We start from the raw sequence: 14,961 nt of genomic DNA, 5'->3' as shown, positions 1-14,961 counted from the left end.
AAGAAAAACTACGTCATAGTAATCCAAAATAGACTTTTAATATAAAATTTCATAAAACTTTCGTTTAAATACAATAAATACGTCTCGTCCTTTGGTAGATCAATGTTCAGAACAATAAAACCGATTATCACTGTTAAAAACATAAATAAATCATGATATAATAGTAAAAGTAAAGGTATAAAAATCAAACTAAACAATACATTTGCCGTGTGATAGTGAGTATAAAATTATTTCTATCATAATTAAGAGTAAAAAGAATTACGCGATACAAAAAAGCATAATTATTCGAAAATTAAATAGACATTTAACATAAGATGAAAGGCTACGAGTATGGCACAGAGGAACTATCGGGAGCTCGTCGCGGTCGCTCATTTCTCTTTGGGCTTCTTTTCCTTTTTGCGGGGCGGCGGCACGGGCGCGTCTGCGCCGCTCGCGTCCTTCTTCACTACCTTCTTCACGACCTTTTTTTTGGGCGGGTCAGAAGCCGGCGCTGCTGGTGTAGCGGGCTTGGGGAGCTCTGCGGGAACAGAGGGCTCCGCGGGTGTGGGATGCTCCGAAGGCACGGTAGCCTCCGCGGGCGCGGCGGCAGTGGCTGACTGCGCGGGAGTGGCGGCCTCTGCAGGTGCGCCAGGCGCGGCGGGCTCTGGCGAAGTCGGCGTGGAAGAGGACGCGGGCGTCGTCGGCTGGGCGGTGTCCGTGACCGAGGACTCTATGAGCGCGGCGGTGGTGGCCTTGCCCTTGGCGGGTGCCTTGACGCCGATCTGTGCAAGTGAGAGCGCGCCGACGGGCGGCGTGGGCACCTCGGGCTGCGCGACGTGCAGCGCGCGCGGCTCGAGCGCGGCGGGCGGGGAGGCGGCGGGCGCGGGCTCGGCGGCGCTCACGGTGGGCGCGGCCACGGCCCGCAGCTCGCGCGCGATGATGTCGCTGGCGAGCGCGGCCGCGTCCTCGAGCTCGCTGTCGGGGGTGGGGAGCGGGTCGGCGGCGGCGGGGGGACTCAGCTTCAGCTTCCCCGCGGGTTTGCGACGCTCCTCCGCTACACAACCAATTCCCGCCTTTATTCTCTCGAGCGATTAGACGTGGCGTTAGTATGGCGGTCACATTAGAGAGCAAGCTCGGTTAGCGCCTGGAACAAATTCGAGGGAAAACATAGCTACAAGGTTATTCGAAACGATGCAAGCGGAAAGTTAGAAATGTGTCAGTTTAGAGGAGTTTCAAAGCTTCATGGACATTACAAGGATTATTATTTATTCATGGGTTTTGTTCTTGGCAAGGTGAACGAGCCATTATAATTGTAATTAGGTCAAAGTAATATGGAACAGTTGTAATGATTAATTACATTTGTGTGATAACTGGTACAACTACGTGAAGGTGCGCCACTATGAAAAGCATTGAATAATGTTCCTTGCAATGTGTAAACAAAAACATTTACAGCGATCGTTACAATTCCGTCAAGAGCGCAAAATGATCGGAATTATAAGGATCTCTATGAGAGTGCATCACATAAACATGCGAAGTCGCATCGTATCATAACAGATGCAACTGCACAGAAACAACTCATTCAGCTAATTATCTTGGCATGACTAAAACGAAAGGAAGAAATCGCAATAATTTCTCCAGAAATAGCTGCCTGAGTCCAAACGTCCCCGCTGTCTACTTGGACGCAACCCAACATCCACGGAAAAATTAGTTGAGAATTACGAGAACAATAAGGAATTTCAATTAAGTAAATGTATATATTTCAGAAGCCAAAAAATGAATCCGATGTAAAGTGACATATACGTTGGGTAAAGGATTGATGGACTTCACGAAATGTATAAGCTTAATAGCTAAAAATATTCCTCCACCACCTCAACCCATATTCAGCGCAGTTTGAAGTTGCATTGAGTCCAAGTATAATAATAAGTATTACCTGGTCTATCAAAGCCGCGTCTCTTGTGCTGCCTCCTCGGAAGCTGGGTGAAATAACAACGAATTTTGAAACTTATGCTGATAAAATAAACATAAAACCAAACATCACAAAACGGCACAAAAGAAAACATGTGGACACATCGAGTTACGTTTCGGCCGTATAAGCTATTCACATACATCTGCGGGCCGTACCACGTAAAACGGATGCAGCTAATCTATAACATATTAGTAAAAGTCTGAAAACTGCAAATGAACTCGGTGAGATTTGACAGTGCAAAGCTGTTGTTAACCTTCGGTGGCGCAGTCGCCGTTGTGCTTATACTCACTTTTGGCAGCAGGCACCGCAGGCGCTTCTTCCTTGGACGGGGTGGTGGCCAGCGGCGGGCTGTCGGCCGCGCTAGGAGCGGCGGCACTCACTACAGGAGATTCAGTCTTTTGTGCCGGCTCTTCTACGACGGCTGCTTTTGGTGCCTCTGCCTTAACAGGCTCCTTGGCGGGCGCAGCATCCTCTACAGCCGGGAGAGCTTCCACTGTAGCGGGCACGTCGGGGACTATGGCTTCTACGGTTACAGGCACTACAGGTGCGGCTTCAATAGGTGCAGCATCAACAACAACTGCTTCAACTGATACTGGTACATCAGTTGCAGCGGGCTCAACGTCTGCCACCCGGGCTTCCACAAGCACGGCGGCTTCTACAGGCACTGGGACCTCAGCTACTTCCGCGGGCGCAACAGGAGCCTCCGCCTGGACTGGCGCGGGGGCGACTGCCACTGAAGCGGGAGCGGCTTCTACTGGAGCCGCACTTTCAACAGGAACGGCTTCCTTCGCTACTTCAACTTTCTCAGCTATTGGTTCCTGTACAACTTCCGCGGACTGAACTACTACCTGCTCTGGAGCTTGCTGAGGAGCAAGTTCCTTAGGAGGAGACTGCTTTGGAGGTGAAGTACGTGGCTGGCTCAGGGTTTGCGAAATCTTGGCCCAAATGTTATCAAAGGAATCTGCGCCCATATAGTCAATGTTACCAGCTTCCCATCCCTGGCGACGTGTCAGCTCGTCAAGAGCCTCACGCGGGCCTGCGCCGCCAGGCTGCACTCGCGCCAAGTTACCGGCAACGCCACTCTGTAACAGACGTCAATTTTATGTAGTTTAAAAATGACAAAAGAAAACATCACTTTGAAGATTTCTGCGGGTAAATATTAATAAAAAGTTAAAACGTGCAAAGAAATCTTAACTACGTATTATTAGCATGCAAAGCTTATGTGCAAAATTGGCTTACATAAAGTGGAAAATCACTCACGCATTAAGCACTTAAAATTAAAAAGTTTTACCTGAGGTCCGCCATGAAGGGTAGTTTCAGATAATAACTTACTTGAAAATCCAAGTCGTTAAATTCCAAGGGTTCGTCTTCAGTAAACTCTGCAAAATCGTTAGTTGGTGACGGAGAACTGGGTGGCGACGGAGATGGAGTGGGTGGTATTTCATGCGAACATACTTTTCTTCCACGAGCGTTAATTGTAACTCTGTGCCTTAAGTAGAATCCATCGTAGGGGTGCCTAGGCATTACGTCGTCGTATTCGTCGCTTTCAGACACTGAGACATCCCCATTCATATATCCGTGCTCAGCACATACGTCAATGCGAGTCAGTCTGCGACTACGACGACTACGTTTCTTTTCTTTATCTATGTGTATATGGTGTACTGAAATTTCATTGAGTTGATGACTATCAGGGATATACGACTCCGTGTTAGTGTGTTGGTGTTCAGTGTGTTCATGTGTTTTATAATTATGGTAATAATTAGTTTCATTGTGTTGTACGTGACCGACATTGTGTATCTGATTGTCATGTGTGTGCGTATGTTGGTGAGTATCATGGTTGCTCCAGTCATGATTGTGTTCGCCATGTTCATGATGCCAGTGGCCGTCATGTTTGTGTTCATCCTGACTGTATTCGAAATGGTTATGTTGCCAATCATCTGTATAATGTGTTTGATTTTGGTTTGTTGGTTGGTTGTTGGTTTCTTTGTCTTGACTAAAATGTTGTTCAGTATACGTGGACGGAGGTTCTTGAGCCTGATAATCCCAAGCGTATTTTCTTAATTCTTCCTGGTCTTCTATTCTACTTAACTCTTCGTAATTACTATTTGTTTCTTCTGTATTTGGAGGAATGTTTCCTCTATAAACGTTCCAAGGATCGTGAAATTCAGTTATATCTACATGTTTATCACAGGTATCCTCTTGGGTCTGGGCATCGGGATGGTGCCACGCGAATTCTGATTCCGGATCGAGAGTGGGCTGATAGCGGAATTGGTGTCGGACGTCATGTAGCGGTAATGCTGGTGGCACGTCATGTGTGTCCTCCACCTCAACCTATCGGTTGAAGTGAAACAGCTCAGTAGTATGCATGCACACAAACACTTGAACTAAGTTCACGCACTAGCTATTCGACAACACAGTGCAAAAACTTTGTCCAAGCAACAACTATTAGTTTTTATTATTTAATTTGCGGTACTGAATAAACATACAAAAAAGCTACGGACTAAAGCGTTATTAAACTTGAAAAGTAAAACTTTTTTAATAATTTATTTCTATTTATGAATTTAACAAGGTATGTTTATTGAGTTTCGCGGTGTGTATTCTACCAAAATACCAACACCATCTACTCAGGCCCAAACAGAAATTAAACAAACCGTGCGAAAAGCAACAGACAAGTAAATAAAACAAAATAGAAAATGTTAGTATTTTGGAGAAACATGATATCACACGGGTAAAAAATGCTTCATACAAAGTGCGTCAAGTAGCAGTAAGTACAGTGCACAAGCTTAGAGTGCAAGCTATTGTTATAGGTTGGAAGTTGCTATTTAGTCACTCAGGGATTGAAAAGTTTTTAATTAGGTGCTGTACACAGAAAAGACAATAAAGTAAATTAAAATTACCTACGCATGTAACAGTTTGAAAGACTAAACGAAAGGACAAAAGCTTTAAGTTGTTTAAGTGTTCTCACCTCTGCAACTTTAGAGTCCTTCCGTGAATGCTTGGAAAACATGTTGTAGTGTTCAGATCGGAGGCCGTAATGACAATGGATCGACTTACTGGCCAGCGTGAGGCACCACGAGATATTTGTGGTCAGGGAAAACCACATTAAGAGGGATCGATTCCAACATTGTGTAAACGATATTGGATATTAATATCTAACCCAATCGCAATATGCAATACTTTAGACATCTTGAGGTTACAATTGAATGTATCGTTTTTGCTGTAATTCGACGCTGAAATATCGATTTCATTTGATCTATTTCGATTCATTGCACACCTAAACATATCTGCGAACGTATGACTAAACATTGTTTGACGTATATCATTCTATTTATAGTCTAATTCACTTTCATATTCGTGTTCTGACAAGATCACCATAGCCGATATTTTTAGAGAGAATTGTATAAGGTTTGGCTTTTTGAAAATAGTAAAGATTATCCCACAGTCAAATTGGAGAGGTATGTTTTATTTTTATAGGTGTTGAATGGCTTACCATGCCGGTATCGAGCTGGGAGTGAACGTGGCCCACAAAGATGTCCCACCACAACTGCAAGAGGCCGCGAATGTGATCGGGAGCGTCCACGGAACCAGACTCGAAGTTAAACTGCTGGAGCCACGGCTTAGCGGCGCCAATGAAGTGGATAATTTTCAGATTCTGACCAAAGCTGTAAGACGCATTTTTGGGGAGTTAGCAATTGGAGAACTGAATTTATCCTAAAATGGATTTAAACTTCCAAACAATTCTTCCAGTTCAATATATAAATTATTCGTAAGACGATCGAAGTCACATTGCCATTGCGTAAAGTTACATATTATGTATGCGTATGTGATTGCCAACGTCAATCTCAGGCGTCATAATGCATCAGGTAATATCGCTCGTGCGAAACAAACTGGCAAGATAAACACTTTCTCCGTTATGAACCAATTTAAAATAATAGTACAATATTTTTAAATTCATGAGAAAAATATCTACTACTACCATTTAAGTCATGAATAATTTTCAGCCAAAATAGTACTCACTGTTTTAATGCGGGCAGGTAAGAGTAGAAGGCCGCAGATGTTACGTTATAGATGAACGGCAAATGCTTGTTGATGTCACCATGAGCCCAGTCCGAAAAGAACGAGTTCAACAGACCTTGGTCACCACCTGTCATAAAACAACCAAAGAAATATGTTGATAAATCTTCAACAAAATGTCTCTAGCTTAGAAACTTCAATTTCTACAAAACACATTTCGTTTCAGCGTGCCATGCAGATACGTGCCAGTTTAAATAAAAACATGTTGTATTTATAGCAGCTGTATAAATTGCTTTTCATATATCCGTGGGAAATCATGTATGAAGATTTTATGGCTTATGTAAATTGAATACGATAGCATTTTACATTTATATTATGGGCAATATCAATATAATCTCTATAATATTATTATCAGCCTATAAATGTCTCCCTGCTATGCAACTGCCTCCTTCCATTTTGAAATCTTTAGTGTGATCTCACCATCGAAGCTTCCCCGTTCCTGTGCGAAGGTTATGAGCTGTGCGAAGGTATCAGCGGAGGGCGCGAACACGAACACTCCGGAGTTGAAGCAGTCGGGCCAGCCGACGTCGGGAGCCGCAGAGAGCTGCTCGCGGTCGAACAACTCATCGCTGTTTTGGACTACCTACAATACACCAAGCCAAATGTAAAAGAAAAAATATGCATAAACCATACTTCGACTTGAAAGTCGCTACAAAAAGTGCAGCGCAGTGCTGGGTAGCGTTTGCAGGTCGTTTCATATTGAGTCCTTTAACTAATAAGTCAGAGAATTCAGAGAAACCAGTCTTAACTAAACAAATAAATAGAACAGAAACTGACTACATACGTAGGCCTACTCCATAAATGAATATAAAATATCTCGTTAAAAGTTTTCCTTTGCTGCGATTCACGTGTGGAACATTAAATGACTATTATTTTTATCGAGAACTCTTTATCTTAAACATGGATAAAAAATAGTTGACACAATAACCTGCGATAAATAAAAAAACTCAGCGAGTCAATGGATTCTATCTAGACGCTATCACTTTGTTTATTATTGGACCCTAAGCACTCATAATAATTTCCTTGCCGATAATATATTATTATGCAATTGCATTATATCGATAAAAAGATTGCAAGCATGCATACTCATCTATGAATGTTATCACTTTCGATGGTACGCAAGCTTAAAAAACTGAAGAATGAAAGTGTAAGATATTGGAGCTGATCCAAATTTGTCGGGAACAAAATATTTGGGCCACGGTTATGCGTCTCGTCATCTCGTGTTACTGCACTAACGTCCACATCCGGTAACATTGACTTTCTTATCGCATAAACAGTTACAGATCGAAATAGATTTACGAGTTTTACATACGGTCGTTAATTGAAAATTAAAAACAATTTACAACATACATGTTGATACAACGTCTGTTGAGACATGTACCATCGGCCATCTGTGACATCACACATCGAAATGCCAAACATTTGCAATTTTGGCTGAGTAAACTAAAGAAGTGTCTAGTGTCTATCCATCAATGTTAAATTCATTTTAATGGACCCACCCACTTCTGTCAAGTCTGAGTGCGAACTCGAACAGTTTATGATGGCCATTCATTCATTTGACACCACTTTTACAACGCAGGTCTGATTGAAACAACCGCTGGTCAAACGACGTTACAATTGCTCTTTATTATTGCGAAAAATATACCTCCTCTCTACACATTTTCGGTTGACTGATCCGGTGCGCTTCGGACGAACTTGGACATTGAAATGAATATTGATAGCGAAGACGACATAAGGACATCAAACCGTTTACTAAATCACAGCCACGAAACGAATTAGGCGTACGATCTTATTTATACTAATCGATTAACGCTGTCGGCGTTATAGGACGCTCATTAATTAAACTTTAGAGAAGCCAGATGCGTCTGAGACTGATGCCAAAAAGCTCACCAATGTGTCGGCATCCAGGAACACGCACTTGTCGTACTGGGTGAGATTCCAGCAGTGGATCTTGGTGAAAGTGATGCCAAGCTCGGGGCGCTGTAGCAGTGCCAGGTGGGCGGCGTCGCCGGAGTCCAGCACGTCCACTATGATCACCTCGGCGAACACTGCGCGAAGACGGTCTCTGAGAACACGCAACGAAAATTCATAATTACTAAAATATGTGGATCTTTACTTTTATGAGAGATTCGAGATTTAGATTAGATTAATCTCGTCATTGGACGACTTTCCATTTGACTTGAACCGGCTCGTGACAGAATCAATATTGGCTCCGTTTTACAAGTACACACTTACCTAGAAACATAGTTTTTACACAAGTTTCGAACGTGTTAAAACAAGACGAGTTAATATTGACCGATGCATAAATTATTTACCTTATTGAAAATTGAAATTCAAATATAATGGCACAGTGATAATAGTGTCTGACTGTGCTTCGGCAATCATACAATCAGCCGCAATTTAAAAATAAGCGTTATCTCGTACCACGCTCAGTAAGATCCACCGTTCGTGATTCTTGTTTATGCTTCAATTATTGAGGATTTAATTGCAAATTCCAAATAATATAAAAATACGTCTTGAACACACCGCAATTAATTGAAGCCTGGTTAATAGAGTGTGGGTTATAGACAATTTGCTTCATGCCAGTACAATTGTACTGTAAACCTAGCCTAAGCCAAACAATATCACAAAGAAACGTCGTTACTTGGTGCTAACTAAAAATAGTGCAGCAATATCCACTTTAGATATCGTAATTCTCAATTATTGCAACAAAAACGTGTACGAGTAACATCTTATCTTGAGCATTACAGCTTGTTTTCAAGTACACCAATAGCCAAATATTATAGGAATATTTTATCATTGGATCTTTGTGCCAAGCTTCATATGCGAATAAAAAAAATGGTTCTTGAAAATCTTTACCATTATAAGCCATTTGTGTCCCACTGCACTGCGATCCTTCCCTTCTTTTCTCAGATTTGCCCCGGTATATGGCCAGTTTTCCTACAGTCAATAAAAATAATATAATATTCGTCAATATTTGTTATGACATACCTCATGGGCTCAGTGACGGCTGGTGTGATGAGCACCACGGCCGGGTACGAGGAGCCGACCCGGCGCAGCGAGTGCGCCAGCACCAGGGCGCCCAGGCCGTACGAGTCGTTTGTGGCTAAAGTCACCCATGCTCGATCTGAACACAAACGATAATTTTACTGTAAGAGGAAACCAATACACTTTAACGAGCAACACGGTGTCAATTCAAACAACGCTGTATTAACTTTGGCTGGGTCACAGGCAAACATTAAGTAAAACGTTGGAATTTGCATACACGAGAAGAAGGTTAATAATCATTTAGATATTGTTAAACTACTAATGGTGTAAAAAGTGCTTTGGTTATTTAGCATTAAAAAAAAGTGAACAAAGCTAAAATAAGGCGTATATCACGATTCCTGACTACACAAATGATTTCAATGAACTTATAACTCCCTAACGCCAACAAAAATGGGGAAAATCATCACCACTCCTTGATTTTGTAGAGATCTGCCATAATAGTTTGCCACGCGAGGATCAACTAAATTTAACTAACATGGATTGCTATGTGTGACTGATAGGTGTGTAATATATACGTGGTAAAACAAAAGAATAAATCAAACCACAAATTAATAAATTACATTAACATCTAGCCAAAATAATTTCTTAATGTTCTACATTCAAAGATGACAAGCTCATGAATGTTCATGTACACATTCAACATGTCTATTGCGCAGGAGGTTATAAATTGGTATCCTTAATTTAATTTACGAAAATTATAAAATTTGAAATTTATGTTTAGTTTACGAACACGCATTTCTGGATTCGCCTTTGGTGCCAAAGACGTAAATATCTAAAATAACTGGAGAAACGTTATTATGGCGGATTACGTCGATCTATATTTTAGCTTTCTGTCTATTCAAGCCAGGCGTCGTCATCGTAAAATGCTATGAGGAAGTGCGCAGTTTCTTCCTCTCAAGAAAGACGTACACATATGTTTATTAGTGGGTACATATATTGTTGGCACGTGCTACGGGAGTTGGCGCCGTGGATGCGTATGCGCACTATTATTTCTTTACCTGTCAAGTGTCAATATCACCACGTGTTCATATAATTGACTTGGACATTATGTCTGTTGGGTCGTTACAGTATTTATTGTCTAGTCATTGTTAATGTAAAATATTGACGTGACATGAGATTAATTGAATTACATTTGTTTCCAATCTAATTTAAAAGCGCTTGTTGTACAAATCGCCAACACAGCCAGAAGAACTGGTGCTAGTTAGTGGACTCAAATTTCTCTAAATACACAGGAATAACTCTCGTCTAGCCTGCGTGGGCCTTTACATATACCACCATGTAATAGACAAGTGCCGCACGTTCGGTTCCGAAATAGCGCGACACAAATAAAATTCAAAATAAAACTACTGTGTGGCGTTAGATATTTGGTGTCGAGCCCGTCGACGCCTATGTATTCCACAATTAAACTTGTAATAAGTCTTAGCGACCGACGTAACTTATACTGTGCACTGACGGGACTGACGCGTGGACATTCCCCACGTGCGCAAAACACCAATGTAACTACTTTATCTGTTTGCGTTCAATTTCTGAATGGATTTCAAGTAGTTAAACTCAATAAACTCATTTGTTTTTAAAAAGTATCAAATATGCCTGCCCATCATCAAAGTCGTAAAACATGAAATCCTGAAATTAATTTTAACTCAGGAAGTTCCGTCAGTGATCGAGGCCACATTCTGGTGGCCAGATAAATGCTCATTACATTTTTTATTTTTTAACATTAATGGTCTATCAACATCGTTAACCGTCAATTTATTTCCCGAAACATCAAAGCCGCAATAAACATGGGATATAGCAGGACATTTAAAAGTGTTTGCGTGGCTAAGGCGGTCACAAGTTGCATATCTATATGTAGGATTCTCTGTTGTCGAAAGGCACCCCAACAAGGCACTCGAGAGTTGAGATGGCTGGCAGGATCAGACGCGGTCGGGAGCAATGTCCCTGCGGTTTCTATTTAGGTGCGGCCGGTCCGGCGGGATGGAACCACGCGGGCAGTCGACCGTTTAACAGAATAAAGGAATGCAATGATGACGTGTTCATCTTTTTATATTGTCACACATAGATATTCTAACGTAAAACTCGCTGCCGAAGAAAATTTGCTTGAGGAATCCACACTTTCCAAGTTCGCATTAATGATGCACACGCTATGCGAAGTCTTTGACTTGCATTTCACTGGGACATTATTGAATTTTCAGGTATGTAAAGTGAAAATCGACGACTAAAACTAGTCGTTTAGAGAAAGTTCAACTGGTCTGCATTGGGTCCGCATTTAGTACTCAGTCGTAAATCTTTCTCGGTATTGTACTATAAAACTAAACAAGGAAAATGTTCTGCGAATTTAAATTCGTCGATAACATGAAATAGACGATTTGAATTATGCAAATGGCTGTATTCAACCTTTCTGGGATGTCTATTTCGGGAAAACAAAGACAACGCTGGATACGAAGGACTGAAAGAAATATGAAAAGTATAGGACAATATATCTGATCGTACTTTGCTGGCGCCAATGAAGCCGCAATCGGGTCGCATGAGACTGCGGTCCGCACTCAGTATCAGATATCAAGCCACAAGGCTCAAGCATAAAAACCAATACGATCCTATAATTGTATTATGTCACCAAGTACAGTGATGGTAAACCACAATAGAAACCTTAAGAGCTTCCATTTTTGTCTTACTCTGGGATCGTGGAACTTGGATAGGATCCACGAATATAATTTTTGTAGACCTCATATGGAGAAAAATGCATCACAAACTACAGATGAGATATGCTATACCGATAAAAAAAAATGACATGACAGTTAATATCGCTCAGTTGATAGCTGATAGGCTCTGTTTATGAATGTAGGTATTTATACATAGTAGATAACGAACGACACACTGTTTACGATCTTACTCTTGATACGGTAGAAATTCAACGTAGGGTAGAACAATACACAATCAATTGCTGTTAACGTAGAGCTGACGTATCGTATGTGGGGTCAATAAAGATACGGACACATGCTAGACCAGAATATTTCAAGGTTGTCCGGCTTTCTTACATACTTATTCAATTCTATTTTTTTAATTATGCCAATCTATTAAACTGATTAACTTACGAAACTGCGCAAAAGACAACCACTTTGTCAGTGTTAGTTTCGTTTTATTTGCGATTAAAAATATTGCTAAAGGCACATGACTTCAATGTTCTTCAACATCAAGTTGCCTTCCATAAATCATTTCCTTTGTACATAATATAATTCAGCAAACTGTAATGTTTGTAATTAATCTAAAAATATATTTAAACACGTCACTCAAGACACTTTTCCATTTAGTAATTTTAATACTAAACTGATACCCACTTTGATTTGGGGATAAGGTTTATATAATAGAAAAGTTAGTAAGACTAAAAGCAAAAATGTTCGTTACATTTAAAGAAATCAACTTCAAAACATGTACAAATAACTACCCTATAAGTTTTAGAAAACATCTAATTCAATTTATTAAACATGCTCTAATTTACCGGTTCTACTACTCTTTCAAGTAAGTTATGAATAAATAAAAGAGTTTAGGAGATTACGTAAAGATTTTAGAATTATTTAAACTTTTCTGGCTTACTTGACATTTTGTGGCCGGGTGTAGTCTCGTGTGTGACAGTTCCAGTCACCTCTAGTATCACGAACTACAGGCGCTCTTCGCGCAGTACTAGCTATAATGCACGCAGCGTGCGCGACCGGCAACCGCGACCCCCTCACCGCGCTCGCACTCACACTATCGCACTTGCGTCAGCATGCGCAAACAAACTCACACCGAGATAACAACGCATGCGTAAAAATTAAATAACCACAAAACATTTTATCAAAACTATTTAATTTAAACATCATTACAAGTAAAATGAGAAAAAAACGAGAGAAATAATAAATCGAGAAAGATTACATTCTCTTCATTTCCAAAAAAAATCTAATAAACTGGCAACTTCGTGAAGTATTTTCAAACAGCTGTTCAAGGCGATCGATAGATGTCAGTGGGTGTCGCTTTATTTTCGTTGCTGTATATAGCATAACGGTATCCGTAGTAAGATCACTTCATCGTAGAGATGTGAATAGACCAAAAAACGTCGATAGTTTTAATTTTTGAGAAAACTTAGGACCGGTGGCTAGTATGAGACGTGGATATTTTAAAATTAAAACAGTTAATGTAGAGTTACGACGGGTCGAATTCGTTTATAGAAATTTTATAAAGAAAACAAGGTATAAAAATAAAAATAAAAAATGTAGAAATAATGTCAGCAAATGTCAGCTTGTATTTATAATGTATTTATTATGATATAGGCTATTTTATTTCACTTGTTTCAACTGAATAATGAAAGTCATGAATTTATTTATTATTTATATTTTTGTGCGATATTGGACGAGCTTTTCTTAGAAAATACAAATATTTGTTGATAGTTAGTATTTTGTTTCATTATTATTGATTTAATATACAACATGAATACAATATGTCGATAAAATAAAATCGACCATTTTCTAAACAGGCGTTACAACCCTACATTGCTATCCAGTAGTATACTTCATAGTCGGGGGACGTTCCGCGGTCTTCTTTGATATTATTGTACGCGAAGGCGGGTCGATGAACGAATTCGGCAAAAAAATGACGGTCAATTATGCAATACGAAATTATATGGGATACCCGTAACTACGGAATAGTTATGGAGTACAAAGAAAGGGTGTTTTAAACATAGAATGTCGTAAACGGCGGGTTAGCGTGTTGTGTTTGTTTTCGGTGTTTCGGTGGAAACGATGGCCAACTCCCCGACTAGTATAGAAACGCAAATAGACAGTTTTTTGGAGCAATTTAAGAGAAGTGCGTCGAAGGCGATGGAGGAGAGAATGGAATGGCCTGATGGTCCATCTCCTGCCGTCGTTAAGTCCCGCAGTAGCTGCTTCGCCCTAGACGCAGCAGCTGGTGAGTAAGACTTTAACTTTTAGTTCTAGGATGACGTCAAAATTAGATACATACATTATAAACACGATTACTTTATACCTGCGTAAATAAATAGATAGAAACGCAAATAGAAATTATTGGCAGGTACCTGCTTCTTTCTTCATTTGAATAAATTGTAATACCGCTGTATTATAATTTGTGTTAAATTGAAAGATAATGGGACCTACCAAATTAAGTATTGTATTTATATAATAAATAAGGTGAATTTCTTATTTACAAAATCATAGTAACATTTACACATTTACTAAGTGTAAATAACCTACCTGCATCATACGCATATCACAGACTTAATAGTTGGCATTTAACTTAATTATTATTTAAATTAGTATGAATCACGTTAGGTACTTTCAAAATAGAAGCGGTATAAACAATGAAAATTTACTTACCTTACGGCTAGAACGAACGTACTGTGAAAGTATGAAGCGAGTAGGTACAAAATATTCGCGAAGACGCTAATATTATTAATTCTAAAATTTACAGTTATGAATGAATAGATGTTATGGTGGCACTGGTATCTCCTCTAAGGATAATAAATTATTTAAATCTTCGTTAAAATACAAAGAGTTTCGTATTTAATAATATATATATTATTATGAGTATTTTATTTTAGGCATCTTTCAATAATTTGTTAGGTATAATTAGGGCATGCGGGAATTATATTTAATTTAATTTAATAACTACTTACTGGGTAAAACTAAAACCTAAAATGATCCGAACCGAGGATTGCTCAATAAATGAAATCGTAATCATGCTGTTGTAAAACATTAAATAACTAAATACATATTTAGGCTTAATAAGTATTGTGTCGGTCGAATGTTCCACGTCGTTGCGGACCCTCTCAATACCTATAACGAACCCTACGTTACCCTACCATTTACACGTAGTCTTTCCGTATTATTTTATTGACGCATAAAAGC

At 39.9% G+C, this 14,961-nt stretch overlaps 2 protein-coding genes across 8 annotated transcripts in view; one reads left to right on the top strand and one right to left on the bottom strand.

Annotated features, from left to right (window-relative positions):
* Nucleotides 1–16: 16 nt before the first annotated feature.
* LOC113496976 (glycogenin-2-like) lies at nucleotides 17–12,898 on the bottom strand. Of its 5 annotated transcripts, none has more exons than XM_026876390.1 (10): nucleotides 12,659–12,894; nucleotides 9,011–9,146; nucleotides 7,910–8,084; nucleotides 6,440–6,602; nucleotides 5,963–6,089; nucleotides 5,436–5,607; nucleotides 3,278–4,276; nucleotides 2,235–3,027; nucleotides 1,910–1,952; nucleotides 940–1,123 (listed from the first exon to the last, which is right to left on the bottom strand). In XM_026876390.1, the coding sequence occupies exons 1-9, from the start codon at nucleotides 12,663–12,665 to the stop codon at nucleotides 1,918–1,920; spliced, it is 2,607 nt and encodes an 868-aa protein (XP_026732191.1). In that variant the 5' UTR covers nucleotides 12,666–12,894; the 3' UTR covers nucleotides 940–1,123; nucleotides 1,910–1,917. The 5 variants fall into 5 exon arrangements, with proteins under 5 accessions (XP_026732190.1, XP_026732195.1, XP_026732191.1 ...); XM_026876391.1 differs by having other exon boundaries at nucleotides 947–1,033; XM_026876389.1 differs by lacking the exon at nucleotides 1,910–1,952 and having other exon boundaries at nucleotides 17–1,033; nucleotides 12,659–12,898.
* Nucleotides 12,899–13,598: 700 nt separating this feature from the next.
* LOC113496810 (guanine nucleotide exchange factor DBS-like) overlaps nucleotides 13,599–14,961 on the top strand; it is a 71,355-nt gene continuing 69,992 nt past the window's right edge. For 2 of the 3 annotated variants that reach the window (XR_003400846.1, XM_026876158.1), the window contains exon 1: nucleotides 13,840–14,005. Coding sequence is in view for 2 of the 3 variants with exons in the window: in XM_026876158.1 (XP_026731959.1) it covers nucleotides 13,840–14,005 (166 nt within the window). In the remaining variant the exon portion in view is untranslated. Of the gene's footprint in view, nucleotides 14,006–14,961 lie in introns of all 3 variants that reach the window. The other variant, XM_026876148.1, reaches the window with a different exon arrangement.

This window comes from Trichoplusia ni, chromosome 8, assembly GCF_003590095.1.
Source record: "Trichoplusia ni isolate ovarian cell line Hi5 chromosome 8, tn1, whole genome shotgun sequence".
Taxonomy (NCBI): Eukaryota; Metazoa; Arthropoda; class Insecta; order Lepidoptera; family Noctuidae; genus Trichoplusia; species Trichoplusia ni.
Note: the sequence above shows the minus strand (reverse complement) of the source record. Positions and strands in the feature narration are given on the sequence as shown.